Source organism: Molothrus ater, chromosome Z, assembly GCF_012460135.2.
Source record: "Molothrus ater isolate BHLD 08-10-18 breed brown headed cowbird chromosome Z, BPBGC_Mater_1.1, whole genome shotgun sequence".
Lineage (NCBI taxonomy): Eukaryota > Metazoa > Chordata > Aves > Passeriformes > Icteridae > Molothrus > Molothrus ater.
Genome location: NC_050511.2, coordinates 41,116,905 through 41,133,288, shown reverse-complemented (window position 1 = coordinate 41,133,288; position 16,384 = coordinate 41,116,905). Strand labels below are relative to the sequence as shown.

Sequence of the window (16,384 nt, the reverse complement as noted above, 5' to 3'; positions counted from 1 at the left end):
AAATAAATAAAAAATAAATTTTAAAATTACAAAATAAAATCAAGAGTTAACAGGGAATTGATTTTTACATGCAGTCTTTTCAGTAACAAAAGGTAGCATTAAGCAAAGGATTAGCTGTGTTCAAACTGCTGTTTTCCTCCTTACATTTCTCTTAAAATAAAATAGCTAAACTGCCTGAAACTCAATAATTGAACTATTGTTCCCTTTCTAAACACTGACCTGTAAAGCTGTTCGCTTGCCTCAGAATATGTCATGCCTTGTAACTCAGATGAGTGGGCACTTTTTAATGTATTGGAGAGCAAAACCTGGAATTGCTTATATATGATGATAAACAGGAAGGATGAAAGACACACAAAAAAGCCTAGTAAGCTTACCTGAAAACATTATTAAAACCCAAAACAATTAATACGACCTGCTACAAACAGTTGGATTTAATCCAAAGTGCTTACCAAGAGCAAAAAAAAATAGAAAAAAAAATAAAGTTACAGGTTCAGCCTGAGCAAGTTACAGTCTTGTGTGGATTTTTTTCTTAGTAGATAAGATATTTATAGAAATAAATGAGATTTCTAAATCTTTTACTCTTGCCTGTGATCATTTATTAAAGCAGGTGTAAACACTTAGAATGCAGTTGCCCATCTTCTACTTGGCCAGTTTACTTAAGATCCACTGGCTGCGCTTATTAGAGATTCCTTGCCTTTTCCTGCTTAAACTCAGGTCCTCCCAGAGGAATCTTGCTTGTGCTTAGAGATGTTCTTGCTCAGCTTTCCCCTAGTCTTTTACCTCTGTGTTTTTCAGGTACTGGTCCCTTCCTTTTCAATGTTACTAAGGATTTTGTAACCTTCTGTCCTGGGCTGACGCAGGCTGGATGCCAGTCTCCCACTCTGCTGCTCACTCACTCTCCTGAGCAGCTGGACAGGGGAGAGAAAATTTAAGGGTTCATGGGTAGAGATAAGGACTGGTAGAGATTTCTCATCTAGTGTCATCATGGGTGAAGCAGGCTCTAATTAGAGATAAGAATTGAAAACATTACTAACATAACTGGGGCAGGAGTAGAATGAGAAGTAAATGAGAAGTAAAAAAAGCCCTTAAAAACAACTTCCACCACACCCCTCCCTCCTTCCCAGGCTCTACCTCCTTACCCCAGTGGTACAAGAGGACAGGGAATGGGGATTATGGTAAATTCATCAGCCGTGGTTTATCCTGCTGGTCAGAGGGAGGAGTCATTCCCCAGCTGCACCGTGGGGTCCCTCCCACGGGAGACAGTTCTCCATGAACTTCTCTGATGGGAGTCCCTCTCAAGAGCAGCAGCTCTCTGACCCACTGCCATGTGCGTCCCTCCCATGGACACACAGTCCTCCCAAAACTGCTGCAGCGTGGGGCACTCTTCCAGGGGGTGCAGTTCTTCAAGGAGAGGCTGCTGCAGCAGGGGAGCAGAGCCCCTCTCTCCACGGTTCTCTCACGGGGTCACAGCTTCCTATAGCATCCACCTGCTCCAGCCTGGGGCTCCTCCATGGGCTGTGGGTGGATCCCAGCATCCCTGTAGACCTCCATGGGGCTGCAGGGGCACAGCTGCTTCACCATGGGCTGCACTACAGGTGGCAGGGGAATCCCAGCTCTGGTGCCTGGAGCACTTCCTACCCCTTCTTCACTGACCTTGGTGTCTGCAGGGCTGTTCCTCTCACATGTTCTCACTCTGCTCTTTTCTGCTCACCACTAAAACTGTTCTACCAACTGTGTTTTGATTTCTTCTTAAGTATGTCATCACGGAGGCATTACCACCATTTGTAATTGGGCCAGCCTTGGCCAACAGCCCTTCTTTCTTTGGAGCTGCCACAGGTTGGCTCTACTGGATGTGGTGGAAGCTTTTAGCAGATTCTTCCATGAGCCACTCATGAAGCCCACCTGCTACCAAAACCAGGCCATGCAAAATCAATACACCTTCACTTGCCCTCCTGCTGGATAACCTCTAGGTATTACAGTTGTCTTGTGTAGTGTCTTTTACTAGAGTCACCGTGGTGGCACAGTGAAAATCTAGCATCTTGTGCTGTGCTGCAAAGGACAGCATGTTTTTTTTCATCACCACCCCAAGTGTGCAGGCCTCAAAACCTGTTCAAGTAATTTATGATCAAGTAATTTATGAATGCACTCACTGCATCTGGAGTCTTCACCTAGGAATGGTTCTAGGAAGACAGGAGTGGAGACTTCTGGAAGATGATTTAGAAAGCAGTGAACAGTTTTGTTTATTAGGACAGGCCTTTCATAGTCTGAGAGTAATAGTTGACTTGAAGACGCAATGACTTTCATGGTACTTTCATGGTTTTCACTGCTGAAGTGTTTTCTCTCTTAATTTTTTATGGAGTGCATTGGCTCTTCATTTCTGTAGCTGTGTTTTTACCCCTTGCACACCACACACCTTGAGTGAGTTAGTGGCATTATAGGAAACTTCACTAAAAAAAGACTTTTGTAAGATCCCACGTATGGGAGGTACAGCAGATTGTGTAACCATTCTTAGTATTAATGCTTTACTTCTCATGTTCTTTGCTCTGGAGTACTAGTGGTTTTTGTTATCTTTGTTTATTGTTTGTTAGAGAGGTGGGATTTTCTTTGACACACTGTTGAAAGAATAGACTAGAATCAAGTTTTGTGCATTAAGCATAATTGACAATTCAAAGTATTTACACTTGAAATTCTAGTTTGAAATGATTGCATTCAATTATTGCCATTTGCCATGTAATGTGTGTCTTGTTTTTAAGAAAATGATGTTCACCAATTAATATATTTTGTGTCCAAATTAAGATATGCAGACAGCTGTAGAAATACTGCAACATCAGTGCTATTTTTGGCAGTATTTAGTTTGCTTTCTCTTCTATTTCTTGCTTCCCTCCTCTCTCCACAGCATCATTTATTTCTCTGGTGAAACAGAAGAATGCACTTAATCACACTTCTCAGCAGCTCTGCAGCCTGTGGAGCATGTGGGCAGTCTCTGTATGCAGCATCCTGGAAAATGTGCGTTCTCTTGAAGTGATCTGCTGAAAAGCACGTACTTGTACAGTTGTTCCAGCCTCCCTTGTTGTGTTGCTCTCAAGAGCTGAAATGCCTGGTCTCTAATACTCCCTGGGGTCTCCATTTCATCTGCCAAAGAAACGCTACCTGCTGCAGTTATCCAGTGAACCCCGAAGAGCACTGAAGATGGCTCTGTGTGCTTTTTATGCTGTTTGGGGTTTGTTGCTAGAAGTGGCAATAGCATTTGGCCCAGTGCCAAGGATCACTTGGGAACACAAAGGTAAGAGCAGAAATTTAAGTATTGTATCATGGTACATTGCCACATCCTCAGGGTTTCTGTGGGATTTGAAGCTCCCTGAGGTGTTAGGTTCTTTCAGCTAACTTGCTGAATTGGTCAGGTGTTGCTACTTTGCTAACCTTATGAAATTCGTCAGACCAGAATATTCAAAAGTCATTCAGGCACTGGGGTTAACTGATTTTGGTTCCTTCAAGCAGCTTTGAAAACAGCTTTTGAAACAGAGGAGGAATTCCAAATTTGGCTTTCTCAGCTGAAGGATATTGCAACTGAAACTTGTTTCAAGAGAAAACCCCAGTAGGTGTATTTTATTTTAAACAAATTATTTTTACCTGGAGTCGGAATACATTAGCAAAATGCACCTCTGTGGCTAATAATCTGTTTTGACACCAAGCTGTCTTGAGCATTAAATAAATCAACAGACAAGGAAAAATCAGCATTTGGCCCTCTTTCAACAGCATTTTATGGTGTCTCAATATGAAAGTCTTTCACAGAACAGTGCTTTTCTTGCATTTGAAATTGCAGCATGTATTCATAATCTCCCAATACAATAATAAGAAGTCTGCAAATGTAAGTGCAAAGAGAAGTAATAGAAATCAGGGGATCCCTAGCTTTTGGTTTAATAATTTAGCCTGAGTCGGAAAAGAACTTCAGAGCAAAGCCTGTAAGTAGTTATTTGTGAATATATGAATGTATTTTCCCCTTTTTTCTGCTCCTAATCCCCCATTACCCATGTGGCATAGATGCTTTAAGAGATTTTGTCTCTTGGTCCTTCTTTAACGTAAGTAAGCAGCAATTGATTACTTTACCAAGTGTACAAAAACTGAACAAACTCAAACAAATACATTGGCTGTATAATGAAGCCATCTTAAATAAGGATGTTAAATTCTGAGCAGACATTCTGTAGGAAAAGATAGATGGAGATTAAGAATGTAGTAGGAATAAGCAGATTATGGGATGACTGTTTTTCTTGATGGTTAGTATAGCAATTTGTGAGTTGCTGACACAGCCTTTCAGAAAGGGTGGCCTACACAAGGATTGCAGTTCCTGCTTTTAGACTCCTTGATGCTTCTATCTTGTATTTAAAATTTGGCAAGTTGCTATTTAATGGTATAGTAAGGTACTGCCGACTCACATCCAAATTAGTCAAAATAAAGGAGTTTATTTTAATTCCTGCTATTTCTTTCTCTGTCTGCTGAAGATTGTTGCATTTAAATGTTGGAAACCTGCTTTGAATAGGAGAGGGAACTTAGTTCAGCAGAGTTGCATTAACCACCAGTTCATCCATTTTGGGAAAATTTTCCTGCCAAGTAAAAGATTTCAAAATCACATGCTTGAGAATCTAGTTTAAAATTAATGTTTCTGGAGTATTACAATTGAAAGTACATTGTTTTCATCTGTATCATTAAATCAATAATTAATACTTAATTAATCTTGTGTCTTCATGTACAAAGCTTTCAGTCATTCTTACATTACAGTTGTACATTCAGAAAAAATACCCTTTTGTATTACTCAGTTTGTGTCATCTTTCTTCAAGCCATTCTGGTCCATTCTACACACTTCCTCATTCCACTGCCTTTTCTCTCATATCTCCCTCTTTTTCTTGTCTTATTTCTATTCATCTTGATTTTTCCCTCATGCTGTTATTTTGTGTGTATGTTGTGTATTTAATCTCTGTTTTCACTTCACAGTCAGCTGCAAATGGTTTGTTATTTGCTTCTGTGTCTTCCTTCTGTTAATCAGTATGCTGAAGAGTTGTCTTAAGGTGCAGGATATTTTGTTGGATTTGTTCAGGATGGTTGCAAAGGGATGTGGTGACTGGCCTGATTTTCCACAGTAGATTGGTATATGGAAAGGAGAAGGTGAGGAACAATCTGATAGTGGATGTGGAAAATACAAGTTTAGAAAAAGCAAGTAGGAAAAAAAATGAAGAAGTGAGTTACAGGGATCACCACAAAATGAAATATTTGAGCATTTGAAATTGAATGAGAAAGTCGGGATGAGTGATTTTATGTTGGTGGAAGCTGCTGTTTCTGCTGAATCAAGCTTCTGAGGGGTCCCTTGTCTTTTACATGGGTTGTCTGAATTAACCTTTGTTGTTTTCAAGTTTTCCAACAGCTGTTTAGACAACTTAGAAAAAATTACTCATGAGGTTGACCCTAGGTGACTGTTTGTTCATGAGGTGCTATTTTTTTTCCATTTCAACAGAGGTCCAGCTAATACATTTTAATGACTCAAAAGTGTCAAACTATTCAACCTTGCTGTTAAGTGAAGACAAAAACGTTCTATATGTAGGAGCCAGGGAAGTGATCTTTGCCTTAAACGCGGTGAATATTGCTGAGAAGCAGCACGAGGTATGCCTTTTGATACATTATCCTCCAGGTAAAAATGGTGCTCCTAATTTGACTTAATTTCCTGATATCTGTAGCATTGCATTTTAGACAAATAGGTGCCTAAAAGAGAAATTGCTCTATATGTTCTACTCCAGTATTATTTCTGGAAGATTTTACAGACTAAAAAAGAGTAAGAAAGGAGAAGCTGGATATCAACAAGTAATTGGAGATCTCCTTGGGTATTTTCTTCTTGGGAGAAGGATGGATGAGAGGAACTGTGGGTATCACCCACAGTGGTAGTTCTTACATGTTTTCTTAATATCAGGAGTGGGCCATTTTCTGTTAATCTGAGTCAAAAAGTAATCTGAAACAGGCAAATCTTGGGCTTACTCAGAGCAGGCTGCAGAATGTGCTGCAAAAGAAGGCCCTGTCCTTTCAATCTCATCTTCTGTTTGGTGTTTAGGTGTGTCTGCACAGCAAGTGGTGGTGCAGACAGGTCTGATCAGCTCACTCAGAGAAGTATTTTGAATATGTTTGTGCTGGTTTCTCAAAGTAAATTAGGCCAGGCAGAAGTCTGCTACTGTTATATTGCTTCCAGGTCCTTCCCAGGCTCCTGCTTTTCATGCCGTCAGCAACACAGGCTGACGTGTAGAGGTACAGCATGGACTATCACCTGGGGTGCTTTAGAAGTTGCTTATATGATTTTTAATCCGAAGAACATGTTCATGGGTGGTGGGCACTTTCACCAGCATATACAACATAATTGTAAAGTTGTGCTCAGTATAATGCAAATTAGTCCAGTAAATTTTCTTTGATTCCTTTCCCCCAAGTGTTTTTTATTCCAGTGTTAATGAAATAGAGAAGTACTTCAAATTGAAAAAATACTTAAGTCAGTTACAGCTGCATTTCCCTAATGCATATGCTAATGAAAAGTTCATTAGCCATTTGTGGGGAATCATCATTATGAACCTGGAAGATGGTAGTTTAGTTCTGATTAAGGCACATGGATTTGAAAATGTCACCTCCCTGGGAAAAAATGGTTTTGAACCATTTCTGAATGCTACTTGCAAAATGTCTTGCATTTCCTCTAGATGGGGTTGCCTTTTCTTGTGTGTGTTACTGCAAGACTTTCAGACCTTGCATTGACTTAAAGTACAATGTGCTTTTTTGTTGCATGTTTTTTGACTTAGTTACACTGGAAGGTCACAGAAGATAAAAGGACTAAATGTGCAGTTAAGGGCAAATCAGAACAGGTATGTACTTTTATTGAAATTGGAGAAAGATCTTGCACGTTTTCCTTCAAGAGGAATGACATGGAAAGAAGAAAGTCTGCAACTGTTTGAAATTAAAATTTCAAAACAATCACCTAAATTTTTTAAATTAACTTGAGTGTTAGAAATTTCAGCATGCTTAGTCTTTTTTTTAGTTCATTACTTTTCTTGTTGAATATTATTTGAATGTTTGAAAATCTGAACACACCCTAATGTACGCTTGATGTTAATGTTTTTTCATTAAGATGATAAAATAGTATTACTGTCACTGAAGTAATTGGTAGCAACTGTTGTGTTTTGTTATTGCAATAATTCCTTCACGGCATTTGATTTTACTGAGCGAATGATTAATTTTGTGTGCTTTGCTTTAGGGCACATAGGGGTTTTTATTAGGCCAGTTTATTTCTTTGCTAGCTTTGTGTATGCGTATTTTGTGTTGCTTGGCAGGTGTTCCACTTGTGGTGTGACTCAGACAGCTCAGAGGGCACCCGAGCAGCCAGACCTCCTGTCAGCTTGGCAGGATCCCCTGGTGCTTCTGGGAACCACTGATTCCTTATGAATGCCAGGACACAGGCTGGCCTGCTCGTCTTGCCTCTCTTGCCTGTTTGCTTGGGGTAGTTGACTGTATGTGAACGTACCATTCTGTTTGTGTAACACCACTTCATTTAATGATGCAGTAAAGCAAGGATTTGCTGGGAATGACTGATGGTCAGGCCTTTAACACAGGTTTGAAAGTAGAAGTCTGCAAGTCCTCTGAATACAAAAAGCAGATCTATTCTGCACTTGGAGGGATGTGATCCTTGAACGTGCAGCCTGTTTAGTTCGCGCTCTTAAAAACCCCCAAATGCTGTGTCCAGGGCTGATAGTTATCCTGTGTTCGTGTGGTTCATCGGGATGGGAGTGGGCTGTCTCCCTTTGACTTGCTGCTTCTTTTCCTTGACTGACCATTGATGACCCTCAGTACATTATTTGAACATGAGGTATGACAGATATTTAAGGTGTGTTTCCTCCTTGTCTACCTCTGCAGAATAGGATCAGAGAATACTTGTATTTTATGGATCAGTTGTGGTTGGTATTAATAATACTAATACTCAACCATGATGAATATGGGATATAAGTTTGTCTTGTGCATGAGCATATGTTTAGCAGACATGTGTGTGAATCTCCAGAAGTCCTCTCAAAAATTATTGCTGGGGTATAATAGACCCCATAAATATGTACTTTGATAGAGCTCTGAATATATTTTATTTTCTCCTGCTCCCAGTTTAGCAGCTCATACTTTAGCAGCTAGCCATGCTTTTTCCTCAATTCTAACCTTCTACTAGTCCCATTTATAGTGTAGCTATGGTGTTTTGCACAGTGTAGTCGTTCAAAAGGGTCAAGGTATTAAGCCACTGCTGCTATTTCTTAAACTTAAGTGGGCAGTTCTCTCCCACTCCCATCAGCACTGTACTGTACAATGCCAGCAGAAAGCATTCATACAGCTGTTCAAGGGCCTTATCTGGCAGAAAGTTGGTTTTACACTCTTCCCCCTGCTTTCTTCTCCTATACAGTCACAGAAATACCTACTTTGTCTCATAAGAAGGAATAGTAAGGTCAGTGCTTAAACTTGCTTAAGAAGTTCATGGAACAGCAGTTAGTGGAGGGATATGGCAGTATACCAGCAAGAATTAAGGGTTGTTATTGACACTGATTTTTTTTATCTCTCTTTAAGTGGTTGTTTAGAGTTGTTTTACTTCATTATTATTCTGAATTTTTATTGTATCCTTTATTAAGGATTTTGGTCAAACTCCTTGTTCTGTTTCAGAGCTAAAGACATTATGGAGCATCCTTGGACAGTTTCAAGGACTGGAAAAAAAGAAAAAGATATCGCTATACGTGACAAAGCTTTGTGGCTAATTTAAGGTTGCTTAACAAACAACCTTGGCTGTCATTGTTTCATCTAGATGTACAAGGGGTGACAAAGTCTAAAACTCACTGCATGTTTAACTAGTTGTTCCCATGGACTGGAGGTATATTTGGAGCTTTTCCTTCCATAAAACAGCTTGGGATGGACCGTGCTGAGCCTGCTGTCCTGCTCGGACACTGAGGCAGCTGCATGCTCCTGGCTGTAGGAAACCAGCTGCTTGCAGGATTGATTAGAGCTCCTGAAGATTCTAGGGAGATGGTGTCCCAGTGTCACCCATGTGTCACCTGGGCTTGCCAGTGTGATGTGGCATAAGCAGCAGCAATGGACAATGTTGTTTGTGTATGTTGGAATGTGGCAGCTATGGTTTATCAGACTAGTCCTTTCCTCATCCTCTATTACAGACAGAATGTCGTAATTACGTGCGTGTCTTGCAACAGCTGAATGATACTTTCCTCTATGTGTGTGGAACTAATGCATTTCAGCCAACGTGTGATTACCTGGTAAGAAATGTCCATATGTTTTGACCAGCAACAGCTGTAACTTAAAAGCAGCTCGAGTCAGCAATGAGTTATTCTCCTTTCCCAAAACAGTTGCATCTTCACTGTTGGCTGTAAGGTTAGGAGCACTTGTTGCACTGTCCCATCGCAGGGGCAGAGTATACTGCTCCTTTTTCAGAGCACTTAATGAATTATTGATTTATCTTGTCTAACTGCAGATCTACTTTTTCTTAGCTTTTATATTTCTTCATGTATTGCGTGTTAACATGAAACTAGTTACTAAAACTGAAATTACAGTGGTTGCAACTACCACTCATTACTGAATCTCCCTGAAGTGTCTCAGATTCCTGTCTCTGCTTGTCTCTGCTCCTGGCTCTGCCAAAGATGTGTAGTGCTGAATCCTTCAGAGTGAAGTCTTGGCGCAAAATTAAAACTCCCTTTTCTCGCCACTGACTCTTGTATCATTTCCTTACTGCAGCTCTTAGCAATTCGAAAATTGAGAAATCTTGTAATTCTTTGTGCCTTTAGCTTCCAGTGCTTTCATTACATAGTACATTTCATTACATAGTACATTCATTACATACATACATTTCATTTCATACTGATTACTTTCCAAGTACTGTGGCTACCTTTCAGCTTTCTGATCCCCATTCTTTGGTTTGTAAGGGATTTATAAAGTAGCAGCAAAAGTATTCTGTTGCTTTTTAAAGCCTAATTGGATTATGCCCTATCTTAGAAATTTCCCATCATCTCCAAAATTGCTTAATCCACCTCAGAAATCCTTTTTGATTTTCTGAGTCTCCATTTTTTTCAGGCTAATTGAATAATTGTTGTTTTTTTCTATGTATCAATTAACTTTGCCTTTCCTGCTGTGTAGCTTTTTTGGGTGCTCGTTCTTGAAGTCTGTCTGGATTTAATTTTCCATCTTTTGCTCTTCTCTGCTTCCACCCTCACAAATGATAGGATCACATTTTTTCTCTGTCTTTGGGGCTCAATAAGTTTTTATGAAAACACATATGCCTTCTATAATTTTATACAGAATGCCTTTGATGCTGGAAGTTGATGACATAACCCATTATTTAGTGTTTAGTTTTTAGCTAACTTTGCACAAGTTGAGTGGCTGAAAGAAAAAAGTTCTAATAGCTGTTTTGTGGTTTTCAACAGAATTTAATTTCATTTGAACTTGGAGGTAAAAGTGAAGATGGTAAGGGCAGATGTCCATTTGATCCTGCTCAAAGCTACACATCTGTTATGGTTGGTAAGTTCAGACTTCACATTCCTCATTCTTATGTTTAAAAATGTTCTATCTTTTCCACTGTCACCCTCCAGTCTGTCATTATCAAAATTGTGGCTTGCATCCATATTTTTTTGTATTGTGTATCTGTATAGATGTTAAAATACTTACGTAGTCAACCTAACCATGTTTCTTAAAAGGAGAACTTCAAACTAGGTTGTTTTGGAAGCAATTTCTAAAATACCAAATTTCAAACTGTATTTCTAGATGTTAAACATATTTAATCCAGATAATCTAAATGTACTTAGATTGTAGTATCAATTACTGTAATTTCTTGTAGTATCAATTACTGTAGTATCTTGTAGTATCAATTACTGTAATTTCAGTAAAGAAAAAAGCATATTGTTAGGTGTCCTGAAGACATGCTGCAGAATAGGGAAGTGAGATGTTAATGCAAGTGTACTTACTGCATGGAAACACACCACCAAATCTTAATCTGGGGAAGCCAGAATTTGTTGCTTTTATGTGCATGTACCAAGACCATAAAAGAGAAGCTCAACATCATATGAAACAGGAAATGAGAATAAAAAAATATGCTCCCTGCATTTGTGCCTAAATCTGTACAAATCGAGTTTGAATAATGGTAGCATAGAAAGAGAGGAAAACAATTCCAGAATTCTGGTGCATTTAAGTAAATTAGCATGTTTTAAGATAAATTGTAGGTTTTCATGTTAAATGTTAAAATGCCACAAAAACAATGTTGACTTTTGTCAGTTCTTATGTTAGAGCAATAATAATAATAAATCCAAGTGTGGAAGTGTTAGCTTGAGAATGATCGACAGAAATGTAAACATAAAAGACATGTCTAGGGCAAGTCAGAGGAAATCCGTGTTCACCTTTTCTTGTGGGAAGTTAAAACTTAGATAGACTCAGAAAACATTTGTGTACCCTTTTTGGTATCGAGTCCATAAGTTCTAATATATTTGGTTTTATGTTGAAGATGAAGAGCTTTATTCCGGGACTTCGTACAATTTCTTGGGAAGTGAACCTATTATTTCACGTCACTCTCATCAGAGCCCTCTGAGAACAGAGTATGCAATACCTTGGCTTAATGGTAAGTGAGCATAAGAAGTGGTCCAAACAAGTTACTTTTTCAATATCACATGTACAGAGTTTGAGTGTCTACTTGGGTAAGGAGCAATTGTCTCAAAGAGACAGTTTTGGTTATACTGGCATACACTGAGTGTGTGCCCTCATGCATGCCACCAAGAGCTTCTGTTTTGAAATTTTAGGATTTTTATCAGCACTGATGATGAAAACAGCTTCAGAATATGCATGTTTCCATTTGACATTAATGGTTTATTTCTTAACTGCTTGGTTATCCTTGCAATAATGCAGCTTAATTATGATATGGTAAGGAATTGAATGTTTTTGGTCTTGAATTGGTTCTTAAATTGAGCTGATCATGGTTCTTGACACTTCAAGTTCCTGAATTTGAAAAGTCACTGAATTCTGTGAATTTTCAGAGGTTTGAGGCTTTGTGCCAAAATCATTATTTTGGCACAAAATAATGACTGTTGTCCAAAAAGTACAGGATTCTGAGTTTTGTAATACATGTTGTAATGGCACTGTCATTTTAGTGCTTCAGCTAATAGTGAAATAGAGGAGAGACAGGCAAGGGAGGGTTACCTCTCCAGGCCCATTAGAATCTGAAACCACATTTGACTGTGGACTGAAGAATGCTGAAGTAATGAGCTGTCAGATCATAGAGATCTCTCAGTATCTTAGTGCTTTCACATAGGTTTCATGGTGTTCTGATTTTTTTTCTGTTTCTGGTTGTTTTTTTGTGATTTGGGTTTTTTTAGAAATCCCGTTCATATGATGTACAGCAAACTAAGTAGGTCAGTGAGTGGAGAGGAGGTAAATGCAGTGTGGAGTTCGGGTGAAAGACAACTTCTGAGGGTCTTTGAGGGAATCAAGTTAGTTTAGTAGTCACATATATAATAGAATATTCTTCTGTTTGTATCTGTAGAGCCCAACTTTGTTTTTGCTGATGTGATAAGAGCAGATCCGAACAGCACAGATGGAGAAGATGACAAGATATACTTCTTTTTCACTGAGGTGTCTGTGGAGTATGAATTTGTTGGAAAATTGATGATTCCAAGAATAGCTAGAGTATGCAAGGTGGGAGATAGTTCTGTTTACTTTTACTATATCTCGTTGAATCTTGCACGTGCATGTTAAAAAGCATTCATTATTCTGGACTTACTGCCAGGTAAATGGAGGTGTTTGAGTTTAGTAAACCTTAATAAATAAGCTTTCCAGTCAGTTCGTTGGAACTGAGAAGGCCTAACGGTTGCTTTGTAAATAAATACTTGATTTGGTTTTGCACAGTTGTGAAATTTCAGTACATCTGGGGGTTCTGGTCTTCTCTGGGGGAAAACAAAGCAACCATGACAAAACCCAGCAACAGAAAAAGTGTTGCTTCAGTTTTCATTGTTAATTTTTTTAAACAAGTACATCTCTCTCTGAAGAAGTGACTTTGATTGGAGCTGAGCAGATAGGGTGTGTGTCAAGTGACTTTGAAGTAGCTGGTATCCAAACACAACTGTAGCCACGTCCACAGCAAAATAGTTCTTGACTGTGGTGTAGCAGATGGGACTTCTATGAAGCTGCTACAGCTGCCAGAGCCTGAAGGGAGATGGTCACTAGCAGCCTGATTCTGTCACACTTGCTGTGCTTAAACCTCAATGTGTTAAGCTGATTCAAGTACATCCTCAGGAGTGCTGGTTAAAAGTCTTGCTGATGGAAGTTTTTTCAGTAGAAAATGTTTATTTAACAAAAACTTTTTCAGTGGAATGTATCAATTTCCTTTTTTTCCAGCAGGAAATTTATTTGGCTGTTTCATTTTCATGAGGTTCAAAGTTTTATTTTGACTTTACTGTTCTGTATTTAAACAGGGAAGTCAAAACATCAATAACAAGTTAATGCCCTTGAGATTTACATTAAACAAGGAGCTTGGAGGCAGGTTTAGATGGGGCTTGCTATTATGGCATTCTGCCCACTGACAGCTTGTGCACACTTTAAAAGAGGAGTATTGTGGAATATGAGAGCTTCATTTATTATATTGTTATATATTTCAGATTGTTGTTTGAAATAGAAATCAGTGACAGATCGCAAACCTATAAGCATTTATACTTAATTGTAAACATGTATACTTAATAAATTTTGCAGATTGCCTTTAATACATTGCTTACACAATTAGATAATGAATGGAAATATTAATACTGTTTCAATATGCCCTTTTATAAGAGAAATACCAGTTCTACAGCTCAATTATCAAATATTTTGAAATACATTTCTAGTCAATATATCTCAATTTAAGATTTGGTAGCTGCAAATCCTTAATAAAAGTGGTAACTTCTAGCAGGATTAAATCTCAACTTAAGATTTGGTAGCTGCAAATCCTTAATAAAGGTGGTAACTTCTAGCAGGATTAAACCATTGCTGGATTTCTTCTTATGAAATGATCAGTGTCAGGCAAGTCTTAAAGCATATTGCAGCATTAGAATTTAAATCAGTTTTGATGTTACCAAACAATAGCAGTATTATGTATTTCTCTTAAAGGACAGTATAATACTTCCATGCTTGTTTTACTTTTTTCCTAATGATGCATTGTCCATCTCAATTTTTCTGAGTGACGCTGAAGTATAGTTCTTCATTAACTCTCATATTCTCTCATATTTCATCTTCCCTGTATGTGTGATAGAAATAATTTTTCATTATTTTTGTTGAACCAATTTTCCTGTGGCTTTCATACTGTTTTGTATGTGAATATGTTAACATTTATTGATATTGCTATAGATGAAGTATTGTAAAACACCAGGGATTAATAATTGCATGCTATATAGCAGTGGTTCTTAAGTGCAAAAATGCTGCTAGCTCTCCTCACAAACACCTTTTTATTTTTTTAATACCATAAGAGGGACCAAGGAGGATTAAGGACCTTGCAAAAAAAATGGACTTCGTTTCTCAAGGCCAGACTGATTTGTACCATCCCTGATAAGAATTTAATTTTCAATGTTATCAATGATGTTTTTATTCTCAAATCTCCGACTTTGAAGGAACCAGTGATATATGGAGTCTTCACCCCACAACTGTAAGTGTGGTATAGCCTTTTCCTGGATAAGTACCTTTCATCTCAATTGGTTACTACAAGAAAATGATAATTACTCCTATGTTTTGTTGGATTTTGTTTTTTGCCGAATTTCTTCCTGAATTAATAGGAATAATGTGGGGTTGTCAGCAGTGTGTGCATACAATCTGTCTACTGTAGAAGAGGTTTTCTCAAAAGGAAAATACATGCAGAGTGCTACAGTGGAACAGTCCCATACAAAGTGGGTGCGATACAATGGGGAAATTCCGAATCCTCGACCTGGTGCGGTAAGTTTCTGTAGTCTTGGATGGATCTCATGACTTTTTCAGTGCTCAGGAGGAAACAGACTAGGGCATACTAGTAACCCACTAATGTTTGCCCTCACCTGGTTACTTCTTGTAAAAACTTAATAGGAAAATACTCAAGTGATATGTTCTGAATTTTTTATCTGGGAATCAAAGTCTTTGGGTTTTGGGATTTTTTAATTTGGAATTAAGTTGTTTGCTAGTTTTATATTTCATTATTTTGTTAATAACTTTCTCATTGTGAAATAGAACTCAGTTTACACTAGCAACATCACACACTTTTTGTTCAGATGAAAGAAAGTATAGCAACTATTGCATTGTCTCAGTAAAATCAGCCTGTTTATCTAGTGCACTGCTTTGCACACTCAAATGTTCCTAGTGCTGCGTCAGACTTTTTTTACTTCTTTGTGTTCCTTACAGGCATACAGGCATACAGTTGCTAGTGCTGAAAGAGGTGATGGTTAAAGTACTGAAGGTGCATGAGAGCACAGAAGGAATATTGTCCTAAAATATATTTTGGATCCAAACAAAAATTTAGTCCAAAGCTCAGGGATTAGCACATCAAAATGCTGTGAGATCTGAGGACCTTCCTTGGTACAATGAGTATGGTGTACAGGTGTGGTTACCGGCCAAAATAACGTGGAGAAGAAAATGTGTGCAACTGCAGTTAATTGTTTTTGTTTTGTACAAGTAAATGATACAATTTGGTTCTCTTTTTTCTTTTTCACCCTCTCCCTGTCCCCTCTTCTAGTGTATAAACAATGAAGCCAGAGCATCAAACTACATGAGTTCTCTGAATTTACCAGACAAAACATTGCAGTTTGTTAAAGATCATCCTCTAATGGATGACTCAGTGACCCCAATGGGAGACAGACCTCGCCTAGTAAAGCGAGATGTGAAGTATACACAGATTGTAGTTGACAGAGTCAGAGCACTCAATGGCACCATCTATGATGTTATGTTCATCGGTACAGGTGAGTTCTGCAGAACACCTGGTTTTGGTGATGCACTCATTCTTAAGTTTTCTTAGAAAAACTCTTGAGATTTCCATATTTACAGGGCTTTTACAGCAGCTGGTGTAAGAAAAAAAGTAAGGTGTCACAGTAACGGGACAGTCTTGGATGCTTTGAAAAAGTATTGCAGGAAAAGAACTGCAAAGCTTCAGTGAATTCAGCAAAACTACACAATATAATCACCAACTGGTCATTCTGTGCCCCAAAATGTTATTTCCTGCTCAGAAGTCCTGATGGCAAGTTTAATGGTTGCCTTTGACACAGAGTTGTTCTGCTGAACAACAAGCAGATTATTGAGACAACTTAGAGCAGTTGTGAAGGACTTTTTCTTGCTTTTTTTATTTCAAAGATCTTACTTAAACACATTG

The 16,384-nt window shown here is 38.4% G+C and overlaps 1 protein-coding gene across 7 annotated transcripts in view; it reads left to right on the top strand.

Moving 5' to 3' along the window:
* Window positions 1–16,384, top strand: part of SEMA4D (semaphorin 4D) — a 99,871-nt gene that overhangs the window by 59,986 nt on the left and 23,501 nt on the right. For all 7 annotated transcript variants that reach the window (XM_036403131.2, XM_036403126.2, XM_036403127.2 and 4 more), the window contains exons 3-12: window positions 2,897–3,283; window positions 5,507–5,652; window positions 6,822–6,884; window positions 9,213–9,311; window positions 10,473–10,566; window positions 11,543–11,656; window positions 12,575–12,726; window positions 14,526–14,701; window positions 14,829–14,985; window positions 15,755–15,977. In XM_036403131.2, coding sequence (XP_036259024.1) covers window positions 3,190–3,283; window positions 5,507–5,652; window positions 6,822–6,884; window positions 9,213–9,311; window positions 10,473–10,566; window positions 11,543–11,656; window positions 12,575–12,726; window positions 14,526–14,701; window positions 14,829–14,985; window positions 15,755–15,977 — 1,318 coding nt within the window. In that variant the 5' untranslated portion in view covers window positions 2,897–3,189. The remainder of the gene's footprint in view (window positions 1–2,896; window positions 3,284–5,506; window positions 5,653–6,821; window positions 6,885–9,212; window positions 9,312–10,472; window positions 10,567–11,542; window positions 11,657–12,574; window positions 12,727–14,525; window positions 14,702–14,828; window positions 14,986–15,754; window positions 15,978–16,384) is intronic.